Source organism: Epinephelus fuscoguttatus, linkage group LG13, assembly GCF_011397635.1.
Source record: "Epinephelus fuscoguttatus linkage group LG13, E.fuscoguttatus.final_Chr_v1".
Classification (NCBI taxonomy): Eukaryota; Metazoa; Chordata; class Actinopteri; order Perciformes; family Serranidae; genus Epinephelus; species Epinephelus fuscoguttatus.
Window position 1 is genome coordinate 7315033 of NC_064764.1, and position 27838 is coordinate 7342870.

Below are 27838 nucleotides of genomic sequence, written 5' to 3' on the forward strand. Positions count from 1 at the left end.
GTGTGTGTGTGTGTGTGTGTGTGTGTGTATGTGTATGTATGTGTACTGTTTAAGTGGCATGTGGTTCGCTGAAACATCTTTTGAAATACCAGAGCCAAAAACAGCTAATTTCATTATTTTAAGGTGACACGGGGCAGGTGTCTGCCCTAGGTAGATTTTCAAAGCAAACAGACTCTGGATCTAGTTTTTCATTTTATGGGCCTCCATGCGTTTTTGCCATACTTTTTTTAAGGTTAGCTGACATACTGCAGTCTGAGGTATAAAAAATGTGTATCATTTGGCTGCTTATATACATTGTGGAACCAAACTTAACATATCCAGTGACCAAACTAGAAAGAAATGCTCAATATGCCTGAAATGCTCTGCAGCGATCCCAACAAGAATGCAAAGAGAAACAGATCATCCAAAGTAGAAAGGGGATGTGTTATCCTGTTTTGCTCGTTTGTTGTTTTTTTTTTTTTAAATTAAGTGTGCCTTTTCTCTGAAAGGCTCAATGGCAACAAAACAGCTGATGCAGAACGATAACAGCTGTGAAATCTGAACAACAGTAACCTCAGCAGCACCCGCATTCTTGGTGAGAAGGTGTTCTGGCCAGTGTGTTTGATGGAGGAAATGGGTGCTGTTTTACAGATGGTTTTTTTCCTCATAACATGATGCTGTGTGTCCTTACCCGCTGGTCCCCTCCTTCTCTGCGAGGGTCGTGCTTCTTGGCAAAGTGCCTCAGGTTGTCATAGTTGTGGAAGTTGAAAAGCTCCACAAGGTCCTGGAAGGAAAAGAGAGATAGATAAAAACTGAAGGGTAAATAACTCTATTTACTTGACACTGTTCAGTAAGACATTTCATTCTGATGACTGGAAGTTAAAAAGTCAATGATTTCAGTGTTATATACATTCACAAAGCACATGAGATTGTTGCCTAGAGAGGCGGATTCTTGCGTGCAGCGCTTACTGAGCTCTGTGTCTGGGCCTGTCCTCTTGGTGATCATTAATGAGGTATCACTTACTTATTAAACAGTTTCGGTCACTCTAAGTATGCCTGCCAAGTTAAATTAGTACCCCAAGGACACTGTTGCACAATTTCCCATTCTCTTAAGAGGCATTTTTGTGTCTGTGACTGTTTGTTGACAATTATTTCCTTAAAGCACCATGAATATATAATAAAAAGTATAAAAATAAATTTAGGTAAAATTATTCAAGTAATTCATATTCCAAAGGACATTTATTCAAATTAACAATAACTAAAAACAGTAAAACAGGTCTACATGTTTGTTTAGTGTTGGTTTAGAGAAACCTAAAATGCTGATTTTTGACTGATTAGACAATATATATCTACTATGCTATTCACTAATAATCTTAAATCTATATTACCAAAATCAAAGTTGTAACTGAACCTTTAAAAACTGCATGTCTAAAATTAAATTTTGTTTAATGTTAGTATGTGTGTATATGTGTTATGCAATAACAACATGGTACTGTCAAATGACTTAGTCACTCGGTGCAGTCAAAAGGCCCGTTTCCACCGCAGGAACTTCGGGGTAATTTTACGGGGCCGGGGCCGTTGGTGCGTGTCTCCACCGCAGCAACCACCCCCGAAGGACAGAGTTCCGGAACTTTTACAAGGGCTAAACAAGTCCCTGCCTCGGGGTAGGTACTCAGAACGGCCCCGAAAGACTCCTGGCTGGGGCTTGGGGATTACTTGGTGATGATTGGATATACTTAAGGAGGGATGTGACGACAACAGAAAGCAACAAAATAGCCGGCATTTTTAAAACTCAGCAGACGAGGGTTAGCTCGTTCATATAGCTTCTGCCGCCATCTAAAAAAAACTCACTAAATGGCCGGTGAAAAAAATATATTTTCCAGCGGATATCTTAGTTACAACATGATTGAGCTAGCAAAGCAGTTTTGTGTTGATATGTGTGGTATTTATTCAGTTATGGGAAGTCACGATGTCTAGAAAGCATCAGCTAACAGCAGCAGCAAAGCTAACATCAGGACGTCATCTGTTAAAAGCCTCCCGTTGTCGGATACTACTACTACTACTCCAGTTAACTCAATCATGTTGTAACTATGACATCCGCTGGAAAAAAATATTTTCTTCACGGGCCATTTAGTGAGTTATTACAGACACCGCTATCGGCTAATGGCATCCCTAAGTCCCCCGGCCAAAATGGTCGTGCAACGATTACGTCACATCCAGAGCCCATAACTTTACAGGAACCTTCCTCGTACTCTGCTCTCTCAGTGGAGACACGGCGGTTGAGAGGGCTGAGCGAGAGGACGTTCCTGTAGTAGTTCCTGCCCCCCAAATAGTACCAGGAACTTCTTCAGTGGAAACGGGCCTAAATGTACTTAATACATGTTATGTTTGTGCTCAATACCATGTCATCATGGCCTTGAGTAACATAAATAAATGAAATAAAATGAAATGAAATGATTTTGGCACTAAGTAGCGCCTGCCTCATGTCAAGCTATTTCTCATCTCTGGTCAAGAAGGGATACAAACAATACATTTCCTGCTCTTAAAACATTAATGCTGCTGAATGTTTTAGCCCTGGTCTGTAAAAAACACCCAAAGGCCTAAAAGTTGCTGGTGAAGTTATTTCTTGCTCTGGCTATGAATATGTATTCTTAGTAAACACTGCAGGCATGCAGTGATCTGTTCCTCCACTGCCAGACATTACATACCGTGCAGAACTGTATTCCTCTGACTGAGTTGCCCAGCTTGTCTAGAGGAGGTGACCAGCACATAATACCCATCACGTTTGGTACAACCAGCAGGATCCCTCCCGATACTCCAGACTTGGCTGGCAGGCCGACCTACAACAGGGAGAACAGTTACATAACAGATGATCATCTGTGTGTATCTACAGTTACAACAGCATGATGCTGAAAATGGAAAGTCAGCAAAGAACAAGTCAACACAGCTACGATAAATCATCAGTTAGAGAAATCTATCCACTCTTCTGTCTTATTACACTGAAGAATCTTTAGATATTTCTTTCAATGAGTATTCCTTTGTTTATTCCTTTCCTTTATTTGTTTTTAAAATTAAGGATGTGGATAAATCATTTCCAAAACTCACATTAACTGAAACAGAATATGCTATAAGAAATGATCAATGAAGAGTAGATTTCCACTTTGATGCTGTAAATACTTCAAATCATGAAAAGCTGAAGAATATTTTCACACATTGCTTCTTCTCTCTACATTTTTCTGCCACCAGGACGTGTCTCATTAAAATGTGCCATCCCTTCAGCACAAACACCTCAGCTCAGGGAAACCATGTGATATGACAGCTATGCTAAGCTGAGGCTTAGGTGTTTTGTCTCTTAATACAAGCATATATGCCTGTACCAAAATGTAACAGTTTTATAATATGGATACATCTTTCTCCAGCATTTCAGATTGTTTCAGTGTTGGTCAAAGAGGAAGACTTAAAGTATGCACCATTTTCACTGTATGGTACAGCACGGCTCCACGCAACTTTTTTTGGTTTTCCAGTGGCAAAAGCTATGGATAGTACAGTCCATCAAACATCCTTACCGATAGATAACTCATATGGATATGTACCTTAACTCTAGATCTGTTTTGTATTTCTTCTGCAGACAGCACTCTTAAATGTAGGCTGGGTTATACATTGTTGATCGTCCATGGAACACGGTTGCATGTCAACATTTTAGGAAGAAAAAAGAATAGGTCAAAGTGGTAAGATTCTCTGTTGCTATTGATGGGATATTACAAAAAAATAGCCGGCTTGTGCATTCAATCCCTCTAGAGCAAGACTGACAATTGCAGTGTTTCTAGCTCCTGTTTTACAGATCCAATTTTAGTATCAGATTCGTGTGTTAGGTACTTTGACAGAGGGCGAACAAAAACAGAATGGAATGGAGTGGTTTTGTTGGTGCCATCATTTGACAATGGAAACACAAAAATAACCGCTCTGATGTTGAACAAACTGAACTGGACTGCTGGGAACAAGGCTCAAGTGCACGAGTGTAGCCTTGAAGATGATGTCATGGCAGATTCACATGGCGTCGCATTAGGCATAAGCTGAGAAGCCAGGCCTATACTGAGGGGTTACTGTCTGCAGTAGAAAATAAAATATAGACAAGGACCTGGTACCGATAGTAAGTTTAGTCAAGCTGAATTATGCAGTGGAAATGAGGCAAGAGTAGATGTACGCCTGCTGCTGTGGGTACTGTATTTCTATGATTACACACTGGTACTTCAACCATTTAAGGAGCCATGCAAGCCACAGCATTGACAAAAACACAGTCATGCAAATATTTCAAACTAAAATGTCTTGTATTAAGAAACAAAGGGAGGTTGTCAACTGAATTGTTGTCAGAGCACGTTTATTTTGTATTTTGGTATGGAAACAGGAAAGATTGAGTTAAGAAAATTTATATTTTTTCATGTCCATGACAGAAAGACATTGAAACCATAGTGAAAGGTGGTATAACGTCAATATGTTGATAAAAAGACCAATTTCCCTGTGTTTTTTTTTTTTTTTTTTTGCTGAAACCACGTGGTCCCACGGGAAAAAAACAGGCAAGACTCCTTTTCTCTAGAATAATCTGAGCTGTGGCTAAGCAGCGCTGCTCATGTGGGCAGTGTGGCTGCTCTAACCTGTTAAAACAGGTGCTGAAAAAATAAAAATAAAAAATACAAGAGGTTTCACGATGCACATGCCCTGCTCATGCAGTTAGTGTGGCCCAAGTATAGTCTGGAATGAAGATTGTGACCACATAACTGTTGGGATGGTGCACTTTTTAGTTTCTAATTCAGGCAAGTTTATTTCATCGTCAGGAACAACTACCAGCCACTGTAAGATGGTGACAAAAGTGCATGCTGCTGACAAGTATAAATACGCAAAGATTAATACATCAAAGGTATCACAGTAACCAAAATTATTTAGGTGCTCATCTGTGCCTTTTACTTACATGGAAAGCAAACTGTCCTGAGAAGTCGTACATGCCGCAGGAGTGCATGAGACTCAAAGTGTTCCTCACTGCCTCGGGGCTTAACACACGCTCGCCTGTGATTGGGCAGATGCCGCCGTTAGCCAGGGTGGCTGCCATGACACTGGCGCTCTCACAGGTCACTTCAATGGAACACAGCTGGAGGTCCACAAAAAGGACAACTTGTATCATTTCTCTATCACAATTTTTCTTCCAATTCATACAGCACGTTCTTGTGTCACAGCAAATGTGATTGTAGCGGTCGAGGAACAGGAGAGCAAAAATGTGAAGGTCAATCAATCAATTGTGACATAGGGAAGGTAAAAATGGCAGTACAGTGATGGTAGAGGTGACTAAACAGTAATAAAAACACAGACAAATAAGAGGAGTGGTATTCATCCCTTCTTTAGAGTTTCAGACACTTGGAGAATCAATGACAAGGAGCACTGTAGCTGTTCTGGGGCTTCATGGTGGGACAACACCTTAATAGAGACATTTCATATTGTTTTTTTTCCTTTCATTGCCCCCCCCATCTGTACATAGTGAAGAAGCTACATGTAGCATACAGGGAAGTAAACACGATGAAAGACAGAGGGAGAAGCAGAAATTTGATCTATCAAGGATCTCTGACCCTCAGGGGTGGAAGCAGTAGTGTTGAAAGGTAAGTTGTAAAACTGATACAGAAAAAAAAAAAAAACATAGCCAAACTTACTTGAAAGTAGAAGTCCAGTACAGATGTCATGTCTGTTCCCTCTGGGAAACACTGCAGAGAAACACAGAGTTTAAAACAATTGGAGCACAAAGATAAACATTCATCAGCTACAGTACATTTCCATGTTGCTGCACTTCCACTTGAGAAAGAGACAGCCACACAAGATAAGTAGGTCTAATAACTGTTTATTAGAGGTCCGATTATTCCAAATGGGCAGGTGCTGACTAAAAGGACAAGTATGATCAACTGAGGAATACAAAAAGGCACATTTTTTTTCTATTGGGCCTCTGGCAGTAAATTACTCCACCTCTTCCTCTTTCATTCTGTTTTATCCTTACAGTTACTACTTTTCAGCTTTGCAGGACAGAGAAAAATCTATAGAGAAACAACGGAAAACCACAGCAGCAGTAAGTTATGACTTATCCAAGGTCAAACCTTTTTTTCTTTCAGGTAGTAGCCAATGGCAAAGTTCCTGTCTCCTGACTCACGCTCTGACTGGAATCTGTCACAGAAAGAGCAGAGCACTCCCATTACATAGAGGAAGGAAATAGTTGCACTGTGTGTGTGCGTGTGTGTGTGTGGGTATGTTTGCACTTGTGTGTTGGAATTCCACCCGCCCTCCCCTCATGTGTATAGTACAACCAGAGCTCTCATGCAATCATGTGATGCTACTGCAACACAAGCCCCAGCACTTGGTCTTTTTCCTGACACATTGTTAGTGTGTGGTGTCATCATAAATCACGCACATGCATGTGACCTTGACACAGATGTCAAGAATCCAAACGTTATCCATAAGTCCATTCCAATCAATTCCCTAAACTAACTCCATCTGTATGAGTAATAAGGTCAAAAGTTTAATTCTTTTTATTCATTTTTTGACCCATTTCTTAATTTCAGTTAAACTGAGGTAAAACTCCTGAGCATTTAGGCTTCATTGTCACTCACATTTTTAGCTTCTTATCTAGAAACAAATAAACATCAAATATGGCATCATGTTAAACAAGTTAAACTGCTTTCTGTTAGGGTGTACACACACACACACACACACAATTTTTGCCCTTATGGTGAAAAAGACGATAGTCTTACTAGGCTGTTCACATGGCCAATGAAAATGAATATTTTACTACAGTAATATTCCTGTTTACATGCAGCATTGCATACTCCGATTAACGTGACATTTATCATGTCAGAAATGCGCGGTTTCTTTTGGGCAAGCCTCTGTACCATAGCCTTGCAAACTGTTGCCTAGATGGTTGGCATCCCTGACAATGCACAGAGACAGCTGTAAACAGATAAGAGGCTGTGTGCTGCACACTGCTGTAAAAACTCTAGCTGAGATGCCTTTTCTAAATTCACTGTATACATGTCAAAAAGTTCTTAAAACCCATACATTACAGGCATATCCGGCATGTCTTAATCATAAAATGCTACATTTGGAAAAAAGGCGTGAGACAGGCGTGATATCCGATCTAATATCCAAACAGAACATGCTGTTAAAATGACCCATATCAAATTTGGAATGTTGTTATGTTCGGAATAATAGTGGAATATTAGTGTGAATGTAAATGTAAATGTAGTCACCTATATCTCCCTGTCTCTCCTGACTTTGTTGCATGTGTGAGGGTGGGACAACTAACACCTTTATTATATTCCAATAGGTACATGGAGTTTCGTGACATTTTGTAATTCATAGTACAGCTCTGCCCCACATCAAACTAGGTGAAGTCTAATCAGCCGGAGTAACTGACAACACCCATGTGGGTGTGCATAGCCTTTAGTTTCACATTTGGACAGTTCACAAGTGTTGGCAGTAAAAATACAACACTTTGGACTGGATTCAACCACGAGCGTGTGAGAATTGGTTTGCCAGTCATTATTGTTCATGATGCTGATGATACATGTGGCAATTTGTTTTCGTGCTGCACAAGCCACAGATTCAGCTTCTAGATTTAGGCTTTTAAACCATCACTGACCCAATTGGGTTTAGAGCACATTATCTAAGAGCTGATTAAAGACACCTGCTGTGATGTGACTGATTGTGAAATGGTTAGAGGTTCAACATGCTTCTAAGTTTGAATCCAAAGAGTGTAGCAGCTGAGTGTGCTATATGTGGTCCCCTGGCGAGTGAAAGACAAGAACCTTGATAATGTAAACTCATAATTTAGAGGGACTCACGTGGCATTGCTGAAACCCACGTACTCGTTTCCTGCCATATTTTTCAGAAAGTTCATGACCTGGAGGGAAAGCAGAATGACAAACTGATCAACAGGGGTTCATGCCATGAGGTTAAATTCTACCACTGGTTGATGGCCTTCCCATCATAAAAATAGCTGTGTCCCAATTCCACACAACATAACAATTGTAAACAGAATGTACAATACACACAGTATCACAGTATCCTGATTTTGCGGTTAGTGGTTTTATACTAACAGGAAATGATACATCACATGTACCAACAAACATCAATTAAACTGTGACATCAGGGTGCAAAGATTTAATACTTGTATTGTATTCAGGGATCTTCCTTGAGCATAATCTTTAAACCAGCATTCACTGACATGTTGGCAACTTGTTGGTAGCAGAAATACATTGTGAACACAACACCAACATCTCATCATCTTCTAAGTTGATATGGTGAGCCTGTTAACAAACAGTTGCTTGTTCACATATCTAGTCGTTACAGAGGAACATTAGCATTCAGAGTCATGTTTGAGTCCACCTGATGAATATAAGACAATCACTCTCTTTTAGCTCTGTTTTTGGTCTCTTCAAGCTCCAGAGGGAAATATCTGCCTCTTAAGCTGCTAATGCTTCATTATGTTCACCAGTTAGTCTCTAACTGTGTCTGTCTGCTGTTTGGGGCTTTTACTTTTACATTTACTTTATATTGACACACCAACTTATTTACCTCTATCAAACTTGTGAGATTTTGAGACTTTCTGGAATTTTTGGCGTTTTCACTCAGGCTTTCTTTATGCACAAATTTACAATGTGCATGAAAAGTGGTGGATGGAAACTCACTTTGTGTGAGCAGTGAGAGTGGACTAAAACAGTAAAGTTGTGGGCAGGACAGCTAAACAATGAGCTAAAACTCACTATAAAGCTCTGTAAAGCCAAGTGGAGCTGCAGATTTCAGCAATAATTGTCTGTAAGTTCATCACTAGTTTTAACTAATGACCTTTATTGGACTCTCTAAAGAGATCAATCAAACAAACAATAATAAAGTTTCTAATTATCTAGACATATTCCCCCTCACAAGGCTACTCTTCACAAAGTACATGAAAGTTAGCTGAATACTTTTGACTTCTCATACTTACATAATCAAATCTTTCTGCATTGCTTGCACCTTGCTGTGGAGAGAACAAAAGAATAAGCAGTTAGTACAATACATTCATCAAGGGATGTTGCAGAGGACAAGCACAGCATCATAAAAGATTATACTACAATGATAATGCTGACAAATTATCTCTACGGAATAAGAAAAGATGTGAATAGAATTTATTACAAACAAAATGTAAAAATCACATGAGCTTTGCCAAGAATTATACAAGTACATACAAGATATTAATAAGATTGGTTTGCAAATAGGTTACAAAGGGGGAAGTCTTTTTGAGTTAAAAAGGGAGATTTAGTAGACATGTGCATAACCAGAGCTTAGCCAGTTAAATAAAAACATGTCTCACCATTACATCTTACTATGTCGGCTCACTGATTCCTGATGAGGAATTCAATATTATTTCAAGTCTAAAGAGTAGAAGACACAATTTTTCTAAATCTGAAGCAGCCGTGAATGTGTATGTGTTTGTTCATTAAGTACATGTGGGTGTATACAGGCAAGTTGGTATTATGGGTTATCATAATGCAGGTGTGTGTGTGTGTATGTGAGGATGTATGTCTACTGTAGGTCAACATGTGTCATGTGCAATGAGACTGTCAGCCAAAACAGAGGGCAGGGAAGGAAAAGAAGGGAGGAGTGGTGTTCCTCTCAGAATAAAATTCACTGATTGTAGCTCAGTGTACATTTATCGAGCTCATTGATGCTGCCTATTCCACCAAAGAAAACACAGCAAAAGAAAAATGGACACGCATGCACATTTAAAGTGCTATAGCATTAGTTACAAATGTAAAAAATACTGAACTGTTTATGACTTGGATGGGGTGAAAAGGATTTTAACTTTACATTTAAAAAGGCGAATGCTTTATGTGTGACTGACAGTACGTTTTAAATTCTACACTTTACTGTGCAGAACAAAAAGTAAGTGACATTGATGGAGGTGTTAAAGAGTCTCTAAATGGGGATTCTACTGAGCTGATTGGAGAAGAAAGAGAGAAGAGGGGAGGGGGGATCAGGGGATTGGGAGAGTGCGAGGAGATAGATATGGAAAAGGAAGAAAAAATTACCAACGTCATTTGACCTGCAGCAGCAGTCATTATTTCCCACAGTTCCTAAGTCTGGAAAATATGCAACAACATACAAAAACAGCAACAACATGTAGCCTTCAAGCACCATGTAACAACAGTTTGGGGCATTCTGCCGCGGCAACCATCCCATAGTTTTCCCACCAGGGTAAAAGCTAACTGGGCAACCTGACCAAAGGCTTGACATTTGTGGTTCAGTATAGAAAAAGAAAAACAACACATTAAGACACTAATGACCGTGGTGAGCCGATGGACACAGACACAAATGATTGTCTCAGCAAATGTGAGGGGTTGTCTTCGAATCAGTTCTGCGATGAGATTTGTGCAGTTTAGTAACAGGTTAACAGGTTTGCTGTGTGATGGAAGAGTAACCTGCACATATAACCATTCACACACTACAGTTTTATACACTCTGCATCAAAAATCAATAGGAAACTGGTGGGAACTTGTTTGACTTGACAACTGCAAGCACGTAAGTACAGCTACTGTAAGGCTTCTGAGTATGTAGGGGTACCTCACAGGACTATGTGGTATTTAAAAGAATAGAGCAAGTATATTTCCTGAAATAGACAATTTAAAAGTAGTGGATGTTCTTCTGCTTCTTCTTAGCCTGCTCACATCACTGCCAGCAATGTTTAAGAATCAGTTCATCATTTTTTTGTGCTTTACTTCCAAGGGTGAGATGAGAAGATAAACATTTATCTCATGACAGACGTGTTTAGCTAGTTTAGCATAAAGACTGAAGCAGGGGGAAACGGCTAGCTTGGACTCCATCCTACATTCAAAAACACACCACTGATTAATGCATTAAATTGCATTTCTTTAAATTCTCTAGAAGGAGGAGCACATTTTAACTTTTTCTTGATGAACAAAAGCTTGGCGCAGTGATTGTGGGCTGCCTCTCGTAGTCTTGTCATCAGGGTGAGGGAGTCAGGTTTGGTGCCATTATGCCTGTATAGAGACCAAAACCTTAACCTCTGCTCACTGCTAAGAACGACAACATAAAAAACAGCAGTAACCCCTAATACCTCAAATTGGCATTAATACATTCCTGGTTAGTCCTTTCCCCCAGGCCCTCAGGGCCCCGAGCCCCCAGCAATGCAGCTCAGCCTTGCTTTCAATTCTTCCCCTGTGGCCACTTGCGGTATTGCACCAAAAAAAAAAATCCCCTGTGGCCAAAAAAGCATTTTCCCCATAGACCACCACTGTGAAAAGGTGTCTGTAAAACTGTTGACAGGTTTAGTTATTTTTTATACATCTATGCTTTCCCCCTGCTTCCATTTTTTTAGCCAGCTAAACATGTCTGGACTCTGGCTCTGTTCTGAAGGCAGCATTAATTATTTTTTAGCCACTTGGTTCCAAAACAAGCTGTAGACACAAAACTGACACATTATAAAACTTCTGTGTCCAATGTGTAAGCAGCATGTAAACAGTGGCCTATGTAGCAACATTAGCATTTATTTGGAGATTTGATTCTGGTCACATGTGAAATATTAGCTTCGTATTCACCCTTATTTTTGCTCTGTTTTGCTCTCCATCAACTCCTCAGCGAAATATCGGGCTCTTCAGCTGCTAAATGCCCCATGACATTCACTAGCTAGTCGCTAACTTAATCTGTCTGCTGTTTGGTGCTTAGAATGCAGTGCACAGTGGTTTGCTAACAAAACTCTTCCTGCTGCAGCTAAAAGTGATGTTGACAAGAAGAAAACAGTAAACAGTAAAGCTCTGGGCCATAAAATCAAAGCAATGTGCTACAAAAAGGTAAACTGCTATGTCCAGCTGAGGAAAATTGCAGAGACGGGATAATTCTACAAGGGTTTATCACTAACACCTGATCCTTTAACATTACTGGCAGTGATTAGGTACTTGCTGACATAAGAATATTGATCAGTACAACTTAAAAGCAGTAGTATGACACTGATATCAGTCTTCTCATCTTACTGTCTTCTTTCTAAGCAAAGTGTATTTCCCAAAACATTGAACTATTGTTTTACTCTCCACTGTCTTGATCACTTAAGTGTATTTTAGAATACAATGTAATGCATTTTATTCTTACTTCGCTGTCTTTTTATTTCTGTTTGACAACTGTGAGGTCACAAAACTCTAACTGGCTTTACAAATGTAATGCCTGGAAGTGTTTTGTGACATCAGCCCATTTAAAATTGAGCAGTTGTGTGACGACACAACGGAAACAAAGCTTACTCAATGACAGAGCCTGCTTTATCTTGTACAATATGTTCAGAATAAAATCACAGCAAGAAGTGGCTGTTAGCATCTAAACATCACTGGTTACTGATCAGATCTAAACACTGAAAAGACAGACCAGATGTTTGTGTTTTATACAAACGTAGGCAGCTTTTAATAGTGGTAGCAAAAGTTTGGAATAAAGGTCCAATGTTTCCTCAAACTACCTTAGTAGTCAATTATAGTACAGTATTTGCACTATCGTACTTGCATTTCCCCTCTGGGGATCAGTTAAGTATATCTTATCTTAAAACTATACTCTTGAGTGTCCCAAAAAGTTAAGTAGAAAATGGTTTTGGTGTCTCAGTGGATACATAGATTTGAGCTGCTTATTGACACATAATGGCGTTCGCTTTTTTCCTGTCCTGCACATTTTTCATTAGTTTTATTAGAAAGAAAACAAAAATATGTCTATACTATTCTAACAGTTCTTCAATGGAATATTAATTACTTTCTTTTCCTACAAGCATAAATGATGCTGAGCAGCATTACAGAAAGGGAATGCGTAGCACTTTGCTTAAAAATGAACTACCAACTTTGTAAACATGCCATTTTAACCTTTTTTTTTCAAATGCACAACAAAAGGCATGATTTATAGATCTGGGCAGCTGCTGGTATTTAAAGAGTTCAACTACTTTCTTCCCTTGTTTTTATCAACCTTCATCCACTCCAGTTCAAGTGACTGCATATTGATTTGCTGTCATGGTACAACAACAGCAAAATCTTTAATCCTAAAAGGCAGCAATTGCAGATAAATGAAAATTTAAGTGAATTATTACTGTCAGCAGAAGCTGTTGTATAACATCTAAATTAAATAGAGTTATAGTTGCACGGTGATAAAGCACAACAAGCACAGGTGAACAAACTTAATTTAAAAAAAAAAAAAAAAAAAGGGAATGGGATTTTAACGACATGTGGACAGTGAAAACACACAGGTCCCAGATACTGAGACTGGTAACAGAGCTACTTTTAAGTACAGGAGGTCCAAAATCAAACCAGGATCTAACAGGCCACATGCTTCAGCGTACATGGAGGATGTTTTGGCATCATCTACAGTTGAATTACTTTATGAAGGATTTCCTTACGTTGCCTCTCTAGATTGCTTCCTCTCAAGCAAAACAGTAAATAAAATCTGATAGTCACAACTCCAAGCTTTGGTAACACATTTTTTTCTTACAACATCAATAAGAATGCAACAAGGATGATTCATATTATTAGTCATAAAAATTCAGTTCAAAGTCTAAGTGCTTAGGACAAAAACTTGGCATAACATAAGGTCATCTCCAGAAAAAGCTACAGCCCAATCACAGTCCTGGACGGTGAGAATTTATAACAATTAACAGAGAATGTGCCAAAAATCCATAATTCAATAAAGCAAAAAGAAGCTCATTTCAAGATATTAAAAAGCCTCTGCAATACAGTCTTGCAGCTTTAAAAAGGTATTTATAGACAGCTCTTGTGCAGGTACGTGTCTGTGTGAGTGCTAAAAGACAGCCTGGTAGGGTTAAAGCATTAAAAATCAAACCCGAGAGTGATCATTACCAGCTGTAAGAAGATTTAAAATCTAACACTACCAGTGTGACAAAGCTGGTATTCAAGCCAGGTTTAATCTCTCCTTTGTTATCAGTGACCTTGTGAGCTGCATTTTATTTAACAGATGACGAGTGATTCATTTCTGAACTCTGTCCATCTGTCTTCACACTGAGTTACCGGAGAGAAAAACACTGTGACACCATGCTCTGGTGACAAGATGGAGGAGCTGTGAGGTATTATCTGACTTCCTATCTCTCTTAATGTGCAGACTGGGGCTGGTGTGCGTGCACCTGCATTTGACTGGCTCTCCGTCCGGGTTATTTTGAGCGGGGACGATAACAGTGTGTGTGATGCGACTGCTAAGTGCCTTCAGGAAGGATTAGCACAAGTCTTAATCACCACAACAAGACACAGGACAGTGGACTGAGGGAGTGACCTAGAAATGATTCCAGCTGAGTCAAGAGTCACAAATACTTGAACACACTGGGAAGTCTAAAGTCCAGGTAACAATACCACAAAGAAATAGTCTGACACATGTGAACAGGTTGTTAATCAGCAAAATACTGCATTGTTGTGAGTCCTTTTTTAGAGGGTTTAATTGTGTTTAAACAGATTAAGGTTAATAAGGCCACTGTTAAAACAGTCATATCTTATCTGCTACCAATACTTATGTTAACCTTCATTTATTTACTTGATAAAGCAGCCCACTGATATGAGGAATTGTATGGCTAAGGTTTCAGTGGATATGACACAAACTGGACACAAAAAAACACATGAACAGAGGGAAAAAAGTGTTGCTACTTTTACCTTTATCAGTGAGGTACAAACTATAGCGCCAGCATTCACCATGGGGTTGTGGGGCTTATCTGCAAAAAACCAAGTGCTCAGTTAGCATGCTGTAAAGGATCAAAGTGTAAACATTAAGTCATGTTTGATGAAAGTTCTGTATATAGACAGATCAAACATTAAGAATCAACTACATGTAGAGCACACACTGACTCCAGATACTACACATTAATATATTTACATACAAAACAGCAACAGAATGTATTTAATCAATAGCTTTGTTCTGAATAGATACATGGCACAGCGAAGTATTTATGTTCATAAGATTGTAGATTTTGGCGGGTAAATTCCTTGGCAAGCTGACAAAGTATGTGTGGAAACTTGTCCTGGCAGTATCTCTGTGAGATACTGTTATGATATGAACTAAGTCGAACTTTGTACCACACACACCTACAAGACTGACGATGGAACAATGTACTCCAAGAAATTAGAGTAGAAAAACTTTTCGAGCCCCCCACCCCCTAGCGTCTGTGAGTAGTATCATTGTTGGCACTGCTGTTGCGAAGAAACCGGATCTCTTTCTATTTTCCTCACAACTAGCAACAACACAAGACACACTGCATTTTGCTTTCCATAGTTACTTCAGTTGTTCAACTGTCTGCCACTTCTGAGACTGGGGACAGTAACAGTAACTGCAAAGAAGTTTTGATTTACACTCTTTGGCAATTGGGGATAGCAACCACGGAAAGCAAAAGCTCTATGCTCTTCCTGTTTTGGTTGCACAGTGGTTGATGCACTTCCTTCGTGCCATTAATCCAGCCTTCATTTTCCCAGGTGATTGTACCCAGTGGCAGACAGAACTGCACAATGACAGTGAGGCTTGTAGGGAGCCAATCTAAACCCCAGTGGTGACATTATTCCACAGCCATTACATTGTTTAATCAACATTAACTTCATAATGATAATTTAAAGCAAAAAGCCACCTTAGAATGAGCTGTTTATATCTACACACGGAAAAGGTCCTCTTCCACAGAGTCCGCCATGTTGTTCCTACAGTAGCCCAGAACGTACAAACAAACCACTGGCTCTAGATAGGGCCACTCATGTTTTTTGTCAGCCACTGTAGTTCTCCTACACACTTGGCACACGGGTGAAGTTTCAGACGGTGGCAATCTGCAACCTCCCTGCCAGATGCAACAAAATGCTACACACTAGGCCTTTACACCAAGAGATAGTGGTCAACATCCATTTCCATAAGTTGCCCTGTGAAGTGAGCTCTCTTCCTCTTAAGTTACAGTAACACTGAGCCAATTTAACAGCCAGATGAGAGGAAGCCTTCCTCCTTCAGAGAGTTCAAGTGCAGCACTTACATCACCTACATGATCTCACTGGTGTGTGATCCCCTTACACAACACAACAACCACATGGCTGTCCTGGCAGAACAGAAGCTAAATTCCCACATGCAATGATGACGACAAGATGGCTGATGGCAGTTTAAGCACCAGTGTGGGGATTGAGACATTTCCTCTAACAAACTAACCACAACTCTGCCTATAAAATTTAACAATCTCACAATAAATATCATTTATCCCATAAACAGTATTATCCAAATACTTAAACCTTTACTTTAACCGTTTACTTTCACACAGCTGTTAAAATAGGAAACATTAACTTCCTAAACACAGTTAAAGCCCTACGCAGGACAATCTTCTTTATCAAACTAGCATCAGGTCTCTACTGCAATATTTCAAGGAGGAACAATAGTGTGCCAGAGACAGAAGAATCCACCTTTAATGGAAGAAAGGAGAAAAAGAAAAGTCTAAAGGCTCACCATCGTCATTCAGGAAGAGCTTATTAAAGCGCAGGCCACTGGGCTCCTTTCCAATGAAACTGTGCACATACTCTGTGCTGTGGTCATGAACAGCCACAGCGTACTTCAGAGGCTTGACACAGGACTGCAGACAGAAGGGGACCTTGGTGTCTCCTACTGTGTGTCTACAAAAGACAAAAGATAAATAGTTATCTATGCAGGCAAAGCAGCTGCACCACCAGTGATTAGAAACAAACGTTCAGAATGAGAAACATGAACAGACTAAAACATGAAAGAGATAGGAAAAAGTATACTTAATAAGAAGATGCCATTTCATAGAATAATGTGAGTTCAGGGGAAACCATAAACTTCAACAACAGAGCATGATAACACAGTCCAGCACCATGTTATCTTTATGACTTCCTCTGTTACACAAACATAACAAATATACACACTTATGGAATTTTACAACTGCCTATCAGAGAACAAGCTGCTGGCACCATTTTACAACACCTTAAAATGTCTCATTGTACTAGTTCTGTCTTTACTGGCAAATACAACACTTCTTTGAGCACTGTAAGCTTTATAAACAGTGTTAATTAGACTACATTTAATGTTACAGTTGTTCCTTTTATTCTGTCCACCCCAGGATTTGTGGTAAAGCACCATCTATGGATCAATAATCATTCAATAGCCCTCCAGATTAAACAAACTCCAGGGAATTTCATTTATCAGTTACAAACTGAATATTTGATTAATAAACCTGATGAATGGTTTCTCAAACTGCAGTTAAATAAATCAGACCTGGCTTGTTAGCATTCCTCACTGAAACCACTGGATGCCACTTGGTAATTATTTACCTGACAGGAATCTGGACTCAGGTGATTTCACAAAGGAATGTACACAGTGCAAAGCTGCCATTATAATGTGAACTGAAAGACTGCATACGAACATTAAAAGTGTGCTAAGAATTAAAAACATCACAATGTCCCTTTAATACTTGTCCCTGCTCAAGACTCTGTCTCACCTCTGTCCGTCCACTGTGCACAGCGAGACAGCCCACATGTCGGGGCTGAATTTGGCAAGCTGAGGAATGTAGTCTGCGACCTGAAAGAAAGGTGAGGCAGCTGAAAGAGTGTCGGCACAGCAGCGGTTCATCTTACAATGCTGACGTCTGCTGAGGCTCAGGATTCAATGGAAAGCTAACACCACTGGAAACACACAGTAACAACTGGCAGGTGAAGTCCTCATCTGTTGACCAGAGAGGAAAAATCCACCCTCAGATACTCTTATCAGAAGGAGTTACTTTAGGACAAAGTGGTTTGTTTACTTTCAGCCTTTTAACTCCTTCCAGGAAGACTGTTAAAGCAGGTCATATCCAGAGTTTTCCAGGATGCCTTTCAACAACACCCAGAGGTGTGATTCTTTGCTTCAGAAGATCCACACCAGGGAGCACTGAAAATGTGTCTTTTCCATGTTGGACTTTTCTCCACACAAAGCTGTTATTTTATGCTTGAAAACAGAGATTTTGAAATAAATAATAACAATTTACCTGATTAACAAGTGGCATACATGAACCATGGTCACAACACAATTTTACACTCACTCAGTTATTTGACAACTGAAATAAGAAAAACTATGTAAAACAAATTTTCTCTTTGGATGTGATGTACAGTTGAGCTCCTGGTTGGTTGGAAAAGGACAAGGATGAAGAGATTTGAGGCTCATATATCCTCCCTTTATGAATGAAAATAGGTATGTTAATTTCAAACGACCATGGCTGCACACATGCTACCATGTTTCTTTTATGTTGACATAGACACTGCCAATAAATGGCGCTGGAAAAGTTTCAAAAGTCTCAAAAGTTTCTGACAACAAACAAGGCAACAGTGGAGGAGGTCATAATAATGTACCTTGTATACCTTGTTGTAGACAGCATTGGTCTGTGAGGCCATTAACTACATCACGACATGTGGACGAAGAATTCTTGTCATTATTCACTTTCACTTTTTGTCATTACCAATTTGTACTGTAAAAGGTTGCAGTAACAAGCCGAAGACATGGAGCAAAGTGAAGTTTCACGTAGTTCCAACCAGTGATACGGACAGGATGAAACAATGGCTATTTGTGCTGGACATCGACCCCCACGCGACTGTGGAAATGGTCCGGAAAATGTTTGTGTGCTCCTGCCATTTTTTACCGGAGGACTACACTGAAAGGATGGAGCACAGAAGCTCAGGAATGGTGCAAACGCTTTTCTTGAAAGATACTGTCATACCATCTGTCGGCATCACTAAACGAGCAGACGTGGTAAGTGATTGTTGTGTATTTTGCTCAGCTAAAATGCAAATGTTGTTGTGGTTATGTTATGGATAAGCGCATGCCCAGAGCATATAGTGAAGTGACTGGCATTACTTCTCATTGTTGGGAATAAACAGACTGTTAGGGAACATTTTATGTTGTTGTTCCTTCAGGAGTTGTGATTTAGCATGTTCTTGGCAGCCTCAGCCTCTCTTCTTGCTCTCACTTCTTCCAAAACCTGTAACTCTTCCTCTGTATATTCTGGCTTCTTCTCAACAAACTTGTTGTTTTGATGACAGGAGTAACTGCACTAAACATACGCTGTTTGAAATCACTCCGCCCAGCAAGTACTGTATGTCTGGAATGTAGTTCCGGCTCTGCATTTGGCTTCAAAACAACTCTGTCTCGTAATATTACATTATTATTTCATATTTCATAGCGTGGTGAATGTGTAAGCTACAAGTTGTCCACTAGAGCATTTTAGAGTCATTTGATGGTGTATTTGATTAGTTTTGAGGGAGAGAGGCTACCTGTACCATTCACCTCCATTTCAGCAGGCAGCTCTGCCCCACCGATCTCAGAACAGCACGCACTGACAATTAAAGGTAATGTACCTACTCATATGACTATAGGGATTACGGCAATAGGCGAATTTGCCAAAATGTCGAACTATCCCTTTAAAGAAAACAAACTGAAAACACTAGTGTCAACAACTGACATTTTCACAGTTTTCTAAATTAGCCAGCTTCGTGTGGATGTAGGCTCAGTTTAGTTATGTGCTAACAAAACCTTTTCACAGCAGACATTTGTTAAAGCAGGAAAAGCACACACATATTTAATAACATTAACAATGGTTCCATACAATTATTGTGAGAGTAAGCCATGTCACTGAGTGAGCATGCCCTGGTACTGGCTCATTAAATGGGAAGCAGCCATGGGAAGTAATGTTATAAAGTCCACCTGTGCTTTTCCTGCTTTGAAGAGTCAAAATGTCTGCCGTGAAAAGGCTCTCCTCCTCTGTGGATACAAACTCCTCTATTGGCTTCAGGAGGATGCAGACGACCATGTGCTGCCTCCTTTTCACATAGAGTCACCAGATGCTTTTCAGCTGAGAGCTGAGTTTCACTGTGGGAGGTTCATGTGATCTGAGAATCATCACCATGATTTCTCATTTTCATAACTGTGCTGCATTGCTTTTTTTAGGTCTTAACATTTTTGTAGCCAGAAGCTAAAATGACTTGACACAAGACTGAATCCTGCACCAAAGTGTGAATATAGCAGCTTGCTGACCACCACTGGGAACACCACTACAGTATGATCCTTGTAACATGTTCTGGGGTGGATTTTTCCTTCAAGTGTAAGATGTGTTGATACAATGGTTTTCAATCAGATCAGAGTGCTGCTGGTTCCATTCTGGAAGTGTAATCAAGGACTGATGTACACTTTTGATACCAGCTGACTGCAGACTGAAACCAGACTGTTAGAACAGACTGATGGTAATGAATCTGTATGGGCTAAATCATTATGATGATGCACTGGAAGAAACAAAAAAAGAGTCATGGATCCAAGGGCACACCTGTCCTCCAGAGAGATCTTTGGCACTCTCATACAGCTCATCAATATGGGAGGTGAAGGACTGGAAGTCTGGGATGACGAACTTCTTGCGGAAGGCCTGAGTGAGCAGGACAATGTTGCTCTGGACACACCTGACGAATAAACCACAAATAGCATGCTAAAACACTGTGATTGCATGCAACTGGAAGAAAAGTTTGCCAACCAAGTTTGCAAACCTGAAGTGTGACAAACTTCTATGAATGTTAATAAAAGTGGCTGATGAAGAAGCTTCATCATAAACATATTGATCAGCTGCTTCTTATCCATACAGTGTGATCCAACATGAGTCCATATAGTGATGAGTGATCACTATATCAATGATCAAACCACAGACTGTAGCAAACAATGGTCATAGGTCATCCACTGCTAGCTAACCTAGCATATCCAAGCTTTCTAACATTATAGTTATGTTTACATCTCACTCTGCCTTGAGCACAAGCCTGATAGTGCTGATACATGCTCACAACATCTGTGAATTATCGTGAGTACCCTGGTCATGATTTCTGGAAAGAGACATTGCTGCTCATTTTTTAATTTTTATTTTTATTTATTTATTTTTTGGCACTTTGAGCACCACAAGCCGAGTGCCATCTAGTTCCATTATATTGGAGAGAAGACGGATATCACTATGGCCGATATTGCCAACACTCAGCAAACCAAAACAATCTAGACTGATTAACAGCACCACAGGTAAGACGAAAAATAATTATTTTTGAATTCGTGGTGAACTGTCCCTTTAAGAAGAGAAGGATCTCATGCATTAAATGTATTACAATGGAGGTGCACAAGTCACACGAAAGAGAATTGCTTCCTAAATGCTTTTTGATGAATACATTTTTGCATTTATGCAATCTGCAAATTTAAACAATCAAGCGTGTTTGAATTTGCTCATTAAAGAAATATGGTTATCAAATGTATAAAATGCTTTTTTTAAGCTGAAGAATAGAAAATTTCATGCGAAATATGATACAAATTGCCACTATGGTTGGTGTACATGATGGAGATAAAGCACCCAGACAAGATATGACATGCCTTACTTCTTGAATAGGTGCCTGTCTAGTGTGACTCCATCAGCTGTGTTCTTCAGAGTCTCTTTGAGGGTGTCCATGCATTCCTTTAGTCTTGGATCTCCACTGCGAAGCCCAGTGGCTTTAAGTGCCTAAAATTAAGAGTATTTAGAAACACCTCAGAATAGAAACCATGTAAAAGAAAACAATAAAAAGTGAGGAGACAGCATGATGTTAACGCACTAATCTATGCTGTGACATTAGCATCAAACATCAAACTGAGCTGAGTTTGTAGGACTTACTGTAAGAAATTTATGAGCAGGAATCGTCTCTTGACCTTCTGCGACTGTGTAGAAGAGCAAGTCCTCCAAACTGGGCAGAATGCCTGCATTTCTTCTCCTAGGTTAAAAAGTGGTAGATAGACACAAACAAATGTATAAGACACAGTACTTCTAGTAATGTAAAGTGATAAAAACATTAATAAATAAAATTTTAAAAAATCTGTTTTTTCTTCTCTATGGCATGGGGGTCAAATTTGGAGTAAAATATATGTAAGAAGCAACAAAGCAGACGCGAGAAAAACATACACATCTGTTGTTATGTAAATGTAAGTAAATAAAGTGCCACTGCACTGAAGGCATGGTTGATATTCAAACAGGCTTATGCACTTTAGCACGAGCCACAATAAAGCCTATTCCCACTTGCCTTGTCAATGTTAACACAAAGCTTATCAGTAGCTGTTGACAAAGTCTTATCACATAAGTGAGGGATTCAAGTGACACACACTGAAAATACGCAATCCAAGTGTAAGGGTTCAACGCTAAGGTTTTTTTTTCACTTGCCCGGTCGGGCAAGTTGGGCAGAGATCTACTTGCCCGATGTCAGTTTTTACTTGCCCTATAAAAACTGTTTAATTTAAGCGGCTATCAAATAACAAAGACTGCAGTTATTTTTATGTTATGTAATCTTTATTCACACTGTATTTATTAATTAAAACAATATATGTCATGTATTGTAGCTTAATTCCTACACAAATATGACAGTGTCAGGGCTTAAAGTGAAAAAATTGTCAATCGTTCTCCGTCTATAATTTTGCACCCTACTTGAGCCATGCCCACCTCTATTTATTTTTCACCCCTCTCTCCAGTTCTGTTGTATTAACACTGGGTTTAATATATTTTGCTTCCATCTCTCTGCCCTGCTCTACTGTACTTCAATGCTACTTAGCTCTCTCTCTACTCTACCAGTAGACTACCACATCCACCTGTTGCACAAAACACACACAGCAGTGTTTCCCCTAGGATGGAGTTGTAGCAGCGGAGGTGAAGCACATGCATGAAAAATAATTTTCACATGTGTGAAACTTTTTTGTATGCTTGCAAAGCACAGCCTGCTGGGATGTTTCTATGTATCTACTGGCACCAGAAGGGCTCTTTAGGACTAAGTACATACAGTACATGTGTGCACAGTAATGAGCAGGTGAAATGTCTGTCTAGCTTACATATGAGGTGTCTCAAGATTTAGGAACATACAATTTTATTGAATATAACAAAGTAAAAAGTCACTTGACATGCTGCTGTTTTGGGCTATGACCTATTTAAGTGTTGGAAGTTGTTATTTACGTGACAACGCCTGAACGCAACACAAGCTCAGCATGAGTGCCGTGCTGAGCTGCTGTGCGAGCAGCGTGTTTGTCTGTGCGTTACAGCAGTCTGTTGGTGGTTATTTACACACTGTCCATAACAATAACTTTGTCAGCTGACAAACTGCACCGGGCTCGGGGTCAGGTTTGGTCAGGAAAATGCGCCCCGAGCTGCTCTAGAGTGATCACCTGTGTGTGTGGCGGAACTCCACCGTGCGCGATACAGAGAGGAGAGGAGAATTGTTAACGCATGACCATGTAGAGACAGAAATGACACGATGGCATAACACCATAAATAGTATATTGTTATGTTATTATATGAAGCGTCTGTCGCACAAAATAATATCAATGGGGGCTGTGGGCAGGACATTGTTACACAGCTTTGCCTGTGACTTCAGGCAGAGAGACCGCTGTATCAGAGCAGAAGAGCACATTTTAAAATACATTTATTTTATCAATTAGTTATTAACTTTTACTATGTTTAGCAACTTGCCCGATCGGGCAAGTGAGTTGTTAGTTTACATGCCTGACCATGAGTTTTACTTACCCCGGGCAATCCTTATTGTTGAGCCCTGAAGCATTAGCCTCAGAGAGTGTGTGTCCCTTTGTGGAGCATGTGAGCCTTCATTATGCAGGAAAATATTACTGAATATTTACTGTTGGTAGTGCTCCCTGATGGGTAACATTATGTTTTAAAGCTGGAGATGATGGATCTAAAACCAGTCTGGCACAAAAATGGGGAAAATTCATAAAAGGAGCCTTGTCCATTTAAAGTTATTTAATATTAATTCAAGTAAATATCAAGTACCAAACTGATTTATATCTTCCTCTGTGATATAGCTGCACAATATTTAAAATAAAACAGGTCCACACTGAGACTGTTAACAAAATACAGTTTGCATGGTGGCTAGAGAGCTCTGTATTAAAGGTAGGGTCTGGAGGATTTTCCAGTTGCTGTTTGTAAACACACATTCAAATTTGGCCCCTCCTATCAGGCTCATCTCTCCTGGGTGTACGGAGCCCGGAGGTACGGAAGAAGGCTTCACAGAAGAGGTTCAAGCAAGGCTCGCGCTGGTGCACGCTCGGACGCGCTCAGACACGCTTGGGCACGGCACCTGCGCTCTCTCATTGGCTGGGGAAATCTCCGCCCAGAAGCGGTCCGAGCTCACAAAAACATCAAAATACAGTTAAATGGCAGGAGCTCTGCAAACAGAGTCACCACCACACATGAGTAGAAGCCCATAGGTGATGATTAAGGATTTCATTTGTATATGTCTATATTTTGTTTTGTTTGAAAATCCTCCAGATCCTACCTTTAAGATAATACAGCCTGTTTCACAGCTTTCCTTTAATGGTTTCCAGGACTGTTTTTACAGTGATCTTTAAGTGTTTTGCATAATTTCCATGGGGAGATGAGTATCAGCGTAGATCTGTTGTGGCAGCAAGGACTGAACATGATGTGGACTGCAGCAGCTCCAGCCTGAGCAAAACACTCCAGTAACAGCTTCACTTTAGAGGTGTGTCCACAAAATGTCACTGAGAGGAGGCAAGGTAACCTTCCCCAAAGCACCTATTTACTCGACACACACCATCAGTGAGGGCATAGTTACAGTCATCATCTGTTAAAAAATGTGTTTTTATGTTTATGTCCCCTTAAATGTCTGACCTTGACTGTACTGAGTTGTACCTGTAGAAAGTTTGTCACTGAGAGTAGGGTTTGGCACTAAACACAACTCATTTAAGGGTATGGTGGAATTACGTCAATGTTTCGTCAGTCACAGAGCAATAGCGAGCTGAAAAAAAGAGTAGCCTTTATTTACGCTTCAAGTCTTTTCTTCATCACGCATGAATGTGAGGTTGATGTCCAATAAAACATTACTGCATTACTGCAATCAACTGTATTCGCTCGAAGACACACACACGAGCGTACCAAATTCCAGGTACTGGTACCAGTCCCAATGTTAACGGTACCCAACCCTACTGGAGAGGTGCTTTTATATTCATCTACTGAAAGGGGTGATGTCTGTGCATTCCCCTAAAATCTAAAAATCAAATGTACCCCTGAAAAATTAGATAAGGTATGTCACAAAATCAGCTGATTGCTGTCTGATACTGGAAATACAGGGACAGGAGAACAGACTTTGACACAACACTGGCAAAAAAAACATGAATACTTCAACACAGAGCAGACATGTCAGTACAAAAGGCAGAGTAAGCATTAGCATACTGAAGGTTTTGACAACAAACATTGGATAGTGTCTAGTTTTTAGATGTAAACCAAACCAATGTGAACACAATGGCCTCTAGGTTCCTGGCGCGGCACAGGGTGGCGCAGGGTGGCGAACCCTGTGCAGAGCTAGTTTCGAGCAGCTCAACCCGAAGTGCGCTCAGTTTGGTAGTTTGGCAGACCGAGGTGCGCTGAGATGGGTGTGGTGGCGCAGCAGGGGGAGGTGTTGACAGATCCAGCTTGGCGCAGTGACAGTTTCGTGCCAAAAGGCTTCGCCGAAGGTGCGCTAAAAGCTTGTCAGCTGAAACCAGGTCTACTATCAGCGCAGGCAGAGCGCAGCCGGTGTAAGTGGAAGTTTGGCTGACCGGCAGACAGTGCACACACGTCACCAAAACCTTACAGGCAGGTTTCCAGAATGTCAGGCACATTAAAAATGCAATAAATACCCACAAAAACCACTATTCAATGCAACTATCTGCAATCAGTACATAAATCTCTATATCGACTGTCCCGTCACATCTGATGTCAGATCAAAGGGGATTGGCACCGTTTGGCATGTGTAATGGAATCCCAACCTGATTTGATTAACACAGCTGCAAACTAATGAGTTCACATCCCTCTAAGCCAACCACAAACAGCCACAGCATCAGACAGGGAGTATATATTCAGCATCTGTCATCTTAGAAAAGTCAAAAGAAAAGAAACAGAGTGAGACTGCGAGAGAGAAAGAGAGAGCGTGCGTGCACAAGAGAGAGCCAGTGGAGGTCTGCTCGCAGTTCCGTATATCCGGAAACTGCGAGCTTGTACCTCCCGGACCAAAACATCAGTTTCCTCCTGGGAGAAGTTTGGCCGTCTGACGCTGCTGCTCTCTTCTGCCATGGCAAATTGAGTAAACTCTCATTACGCCTTCGCGCGGCGCATTTAAGGGCGAGGAGAGGGGCTCATTTGATTGGTATGATGTGAATCGGATGTGTAAAACCCACTCCACGCCTTCTCTCCTCCCTCTTTCCAACTTGCGCAGGTAGGAGGGACAGAGGTGGGAAAGAGGAGTAGCTGCGCCAGCCCACGTGGTGTGCCAAACTTGCAAAATCCGCCTGGCCACACCCAGTTGGCGAAGCGCAGGTGCGCTGCGCCTCTGCCTTGCCCGGTCTGTGAAACTAGAGGCCAGTGTATCATAGTAGATATTATTCTATGTTTCACAGCCACTAACACTGTGTCAGCCACTGCCAGTTACAGGCTAACAAACAACATAATTGTTGCCGATTTCGGTGTAAAACAGCTTATCTGAGTCTGGGTCTAAATAAGGCTAAAAAACCTTGGTATGAATCTCTTTGTTGTCTCCTCTAACACTAATTCTATTCATCTTAATGCACTGTGCTCTTTCACTAGATTATCTAGCACAAGAAGCACTGAAGAATGCAGACAGCAAAACCAAGCACAAGCAGCGGTGGTAGTTGGGGCAAAGGCAGGATCGAGAATGGTAAGTGATCTGCTTCCAGACTCTTTCCAGAGTTTTTTTTTTTAAATTTATCTTATGTTGGAATACTATGTTATACAAAATATTAATACAGCTAAGTATTTTTACATATTTTTTAAAAAAAAAGTGTCTGGAGGGGGACTTTAATGAAAACTATTGATTTCTATACATTTGTTCATGCTACTACATGGTTCACTCACTCACAACACTGTGTGTTGGGAAACACTATTCGAACAGCATTTGCACCTGAATAGCTATGATAAGAAAAAGATAGAAAAAAGTGTTGTGTAGACAGTAGGGGTGTGCCCGACTAAAAATTTCATAGTCAAATCTGATTTGACAGATTTTTCCTTTAGCCGACTAATCGTCGAATCATGTTGTTTTCCCCCTCATTGATTAATGAGCTCAGAGAAAAGAGCTTAAACACCCAAATAAACAAATTTAATTCTTCAGTTGGCATAATAAAATAATAATAACTAGTCCATACCCGGGGATGTGTTATGTATAGAGGAATAAGAAATCAAAGCAGTGAGGAGGAAAACGGATGATGACAGACGGACGGAGGGACAGAGGTTTCTCCATTTAATAGTAGGATAAACATCCAAAAACATCATCAAAAGGTTTAGAAACAGTTTTATCATATCATGAATTACTAGAAAACAAATACATTCTATCAGCAGTGAGCACCCTCATATAGTCAGAATGGTACAGTCTTGTTCCATAACCACATTTTGCGACGATTCGATGGCGAGACTGGCAGTCGAATCAGACTTCTCCGAATCGAATCACCAAATCATCAACTATTCGGGGTCACCCCTAGTAGACAGCACCAATTGGTTTTGGAAACCCTTTCAATCTAAACAATAGTGGACTACAAATACCACCATCAGCACATGCATTTACATAGGCTTCTTGGTGCTAGTTCTGTATGTCTGATATTTTGATTACACAAACATAATGCCCCACTACTGCGTGTCAGCTAACACGGTGGTTTGGCGTGTCTGGAGCAGTATCAGACTAGGCCTAAATTCCAGGAATTCTCATGTCTTTAGCTGCGCTCAGCCCTCTGTGGGTCTTGGATTAATAAAGCCAACATTGTGGCC

At 40.3% G+C, this 27838-nt stretch overlaps 1 protein-coding gene across 5 annotated transcripts in view; it reads right to left on the reverse strand.

Moving 5' to 3' along the window:
- glsb (glutaminase b) overlaps nucleotides 1-27838 on the reverse strand; it is a 59344-nt gene that overhangs the window by 17647 nt on the left and 13859 nt on the right. For 3 of the 5 annotated variants that reach the window (XM_049593442.1, XM_049593444.1, XM_049593443.1), the window contains exons 2-14: nucleotides 21692-21788; nucleotides 21420-21541; nucleotides 20345-20474; nucleotides 17495-17574; nucleotides 16489-16652; nucleotides 14679-14737; nucleotides 8993-9025; nucleotides 7851-7909; nucleotides 6111-6177; nucleotides 5676-5726; nucleotides 4946-5122; nucleotides 2688-2819; nucleotides 671-763 (exon numbers count right to left, since the gene is read on the reverse strand). In XM_049593442.1, coding sequence (XP_049449399.1) covers nucleotides 671-763; nucleotides 2688-2819; nucleotides 4946-5122; nucleotides 5676-5726; nucleotides 6111-6177; nucleotides 7851-7909; nucleotides 8993-9025; nucleotides 14679-14737; nucleotides 16489-16652; nucleotides 17495-17574; nucleotides 20345-20474; nucleotides 21420-21541; nucleotides 21692-21788 — 1264 coding nt within the window. Of the gene's footprint in view, nucleotides 1-670; nucleotides 764-2687; nucleotides 2820-4945; nucleotides 5123-5675; nucleotides 5727-6110; nucleotides 6178-7850; nucleotides 7910-8992; nucleotides 9026-9358; nucleotides 14564-14678; nucleotides 14738-16488; nucleotides 16653-17494; nucleotides 17575-20344; nucleotides 20475-21419; nucleotides 21542-21691; nucleotides 21789-27838 lie in introns of those variants that run through there. The other 2 variants (XM_049593445.1, XM_049593446.1) reach the window with 2 other exon arrangements.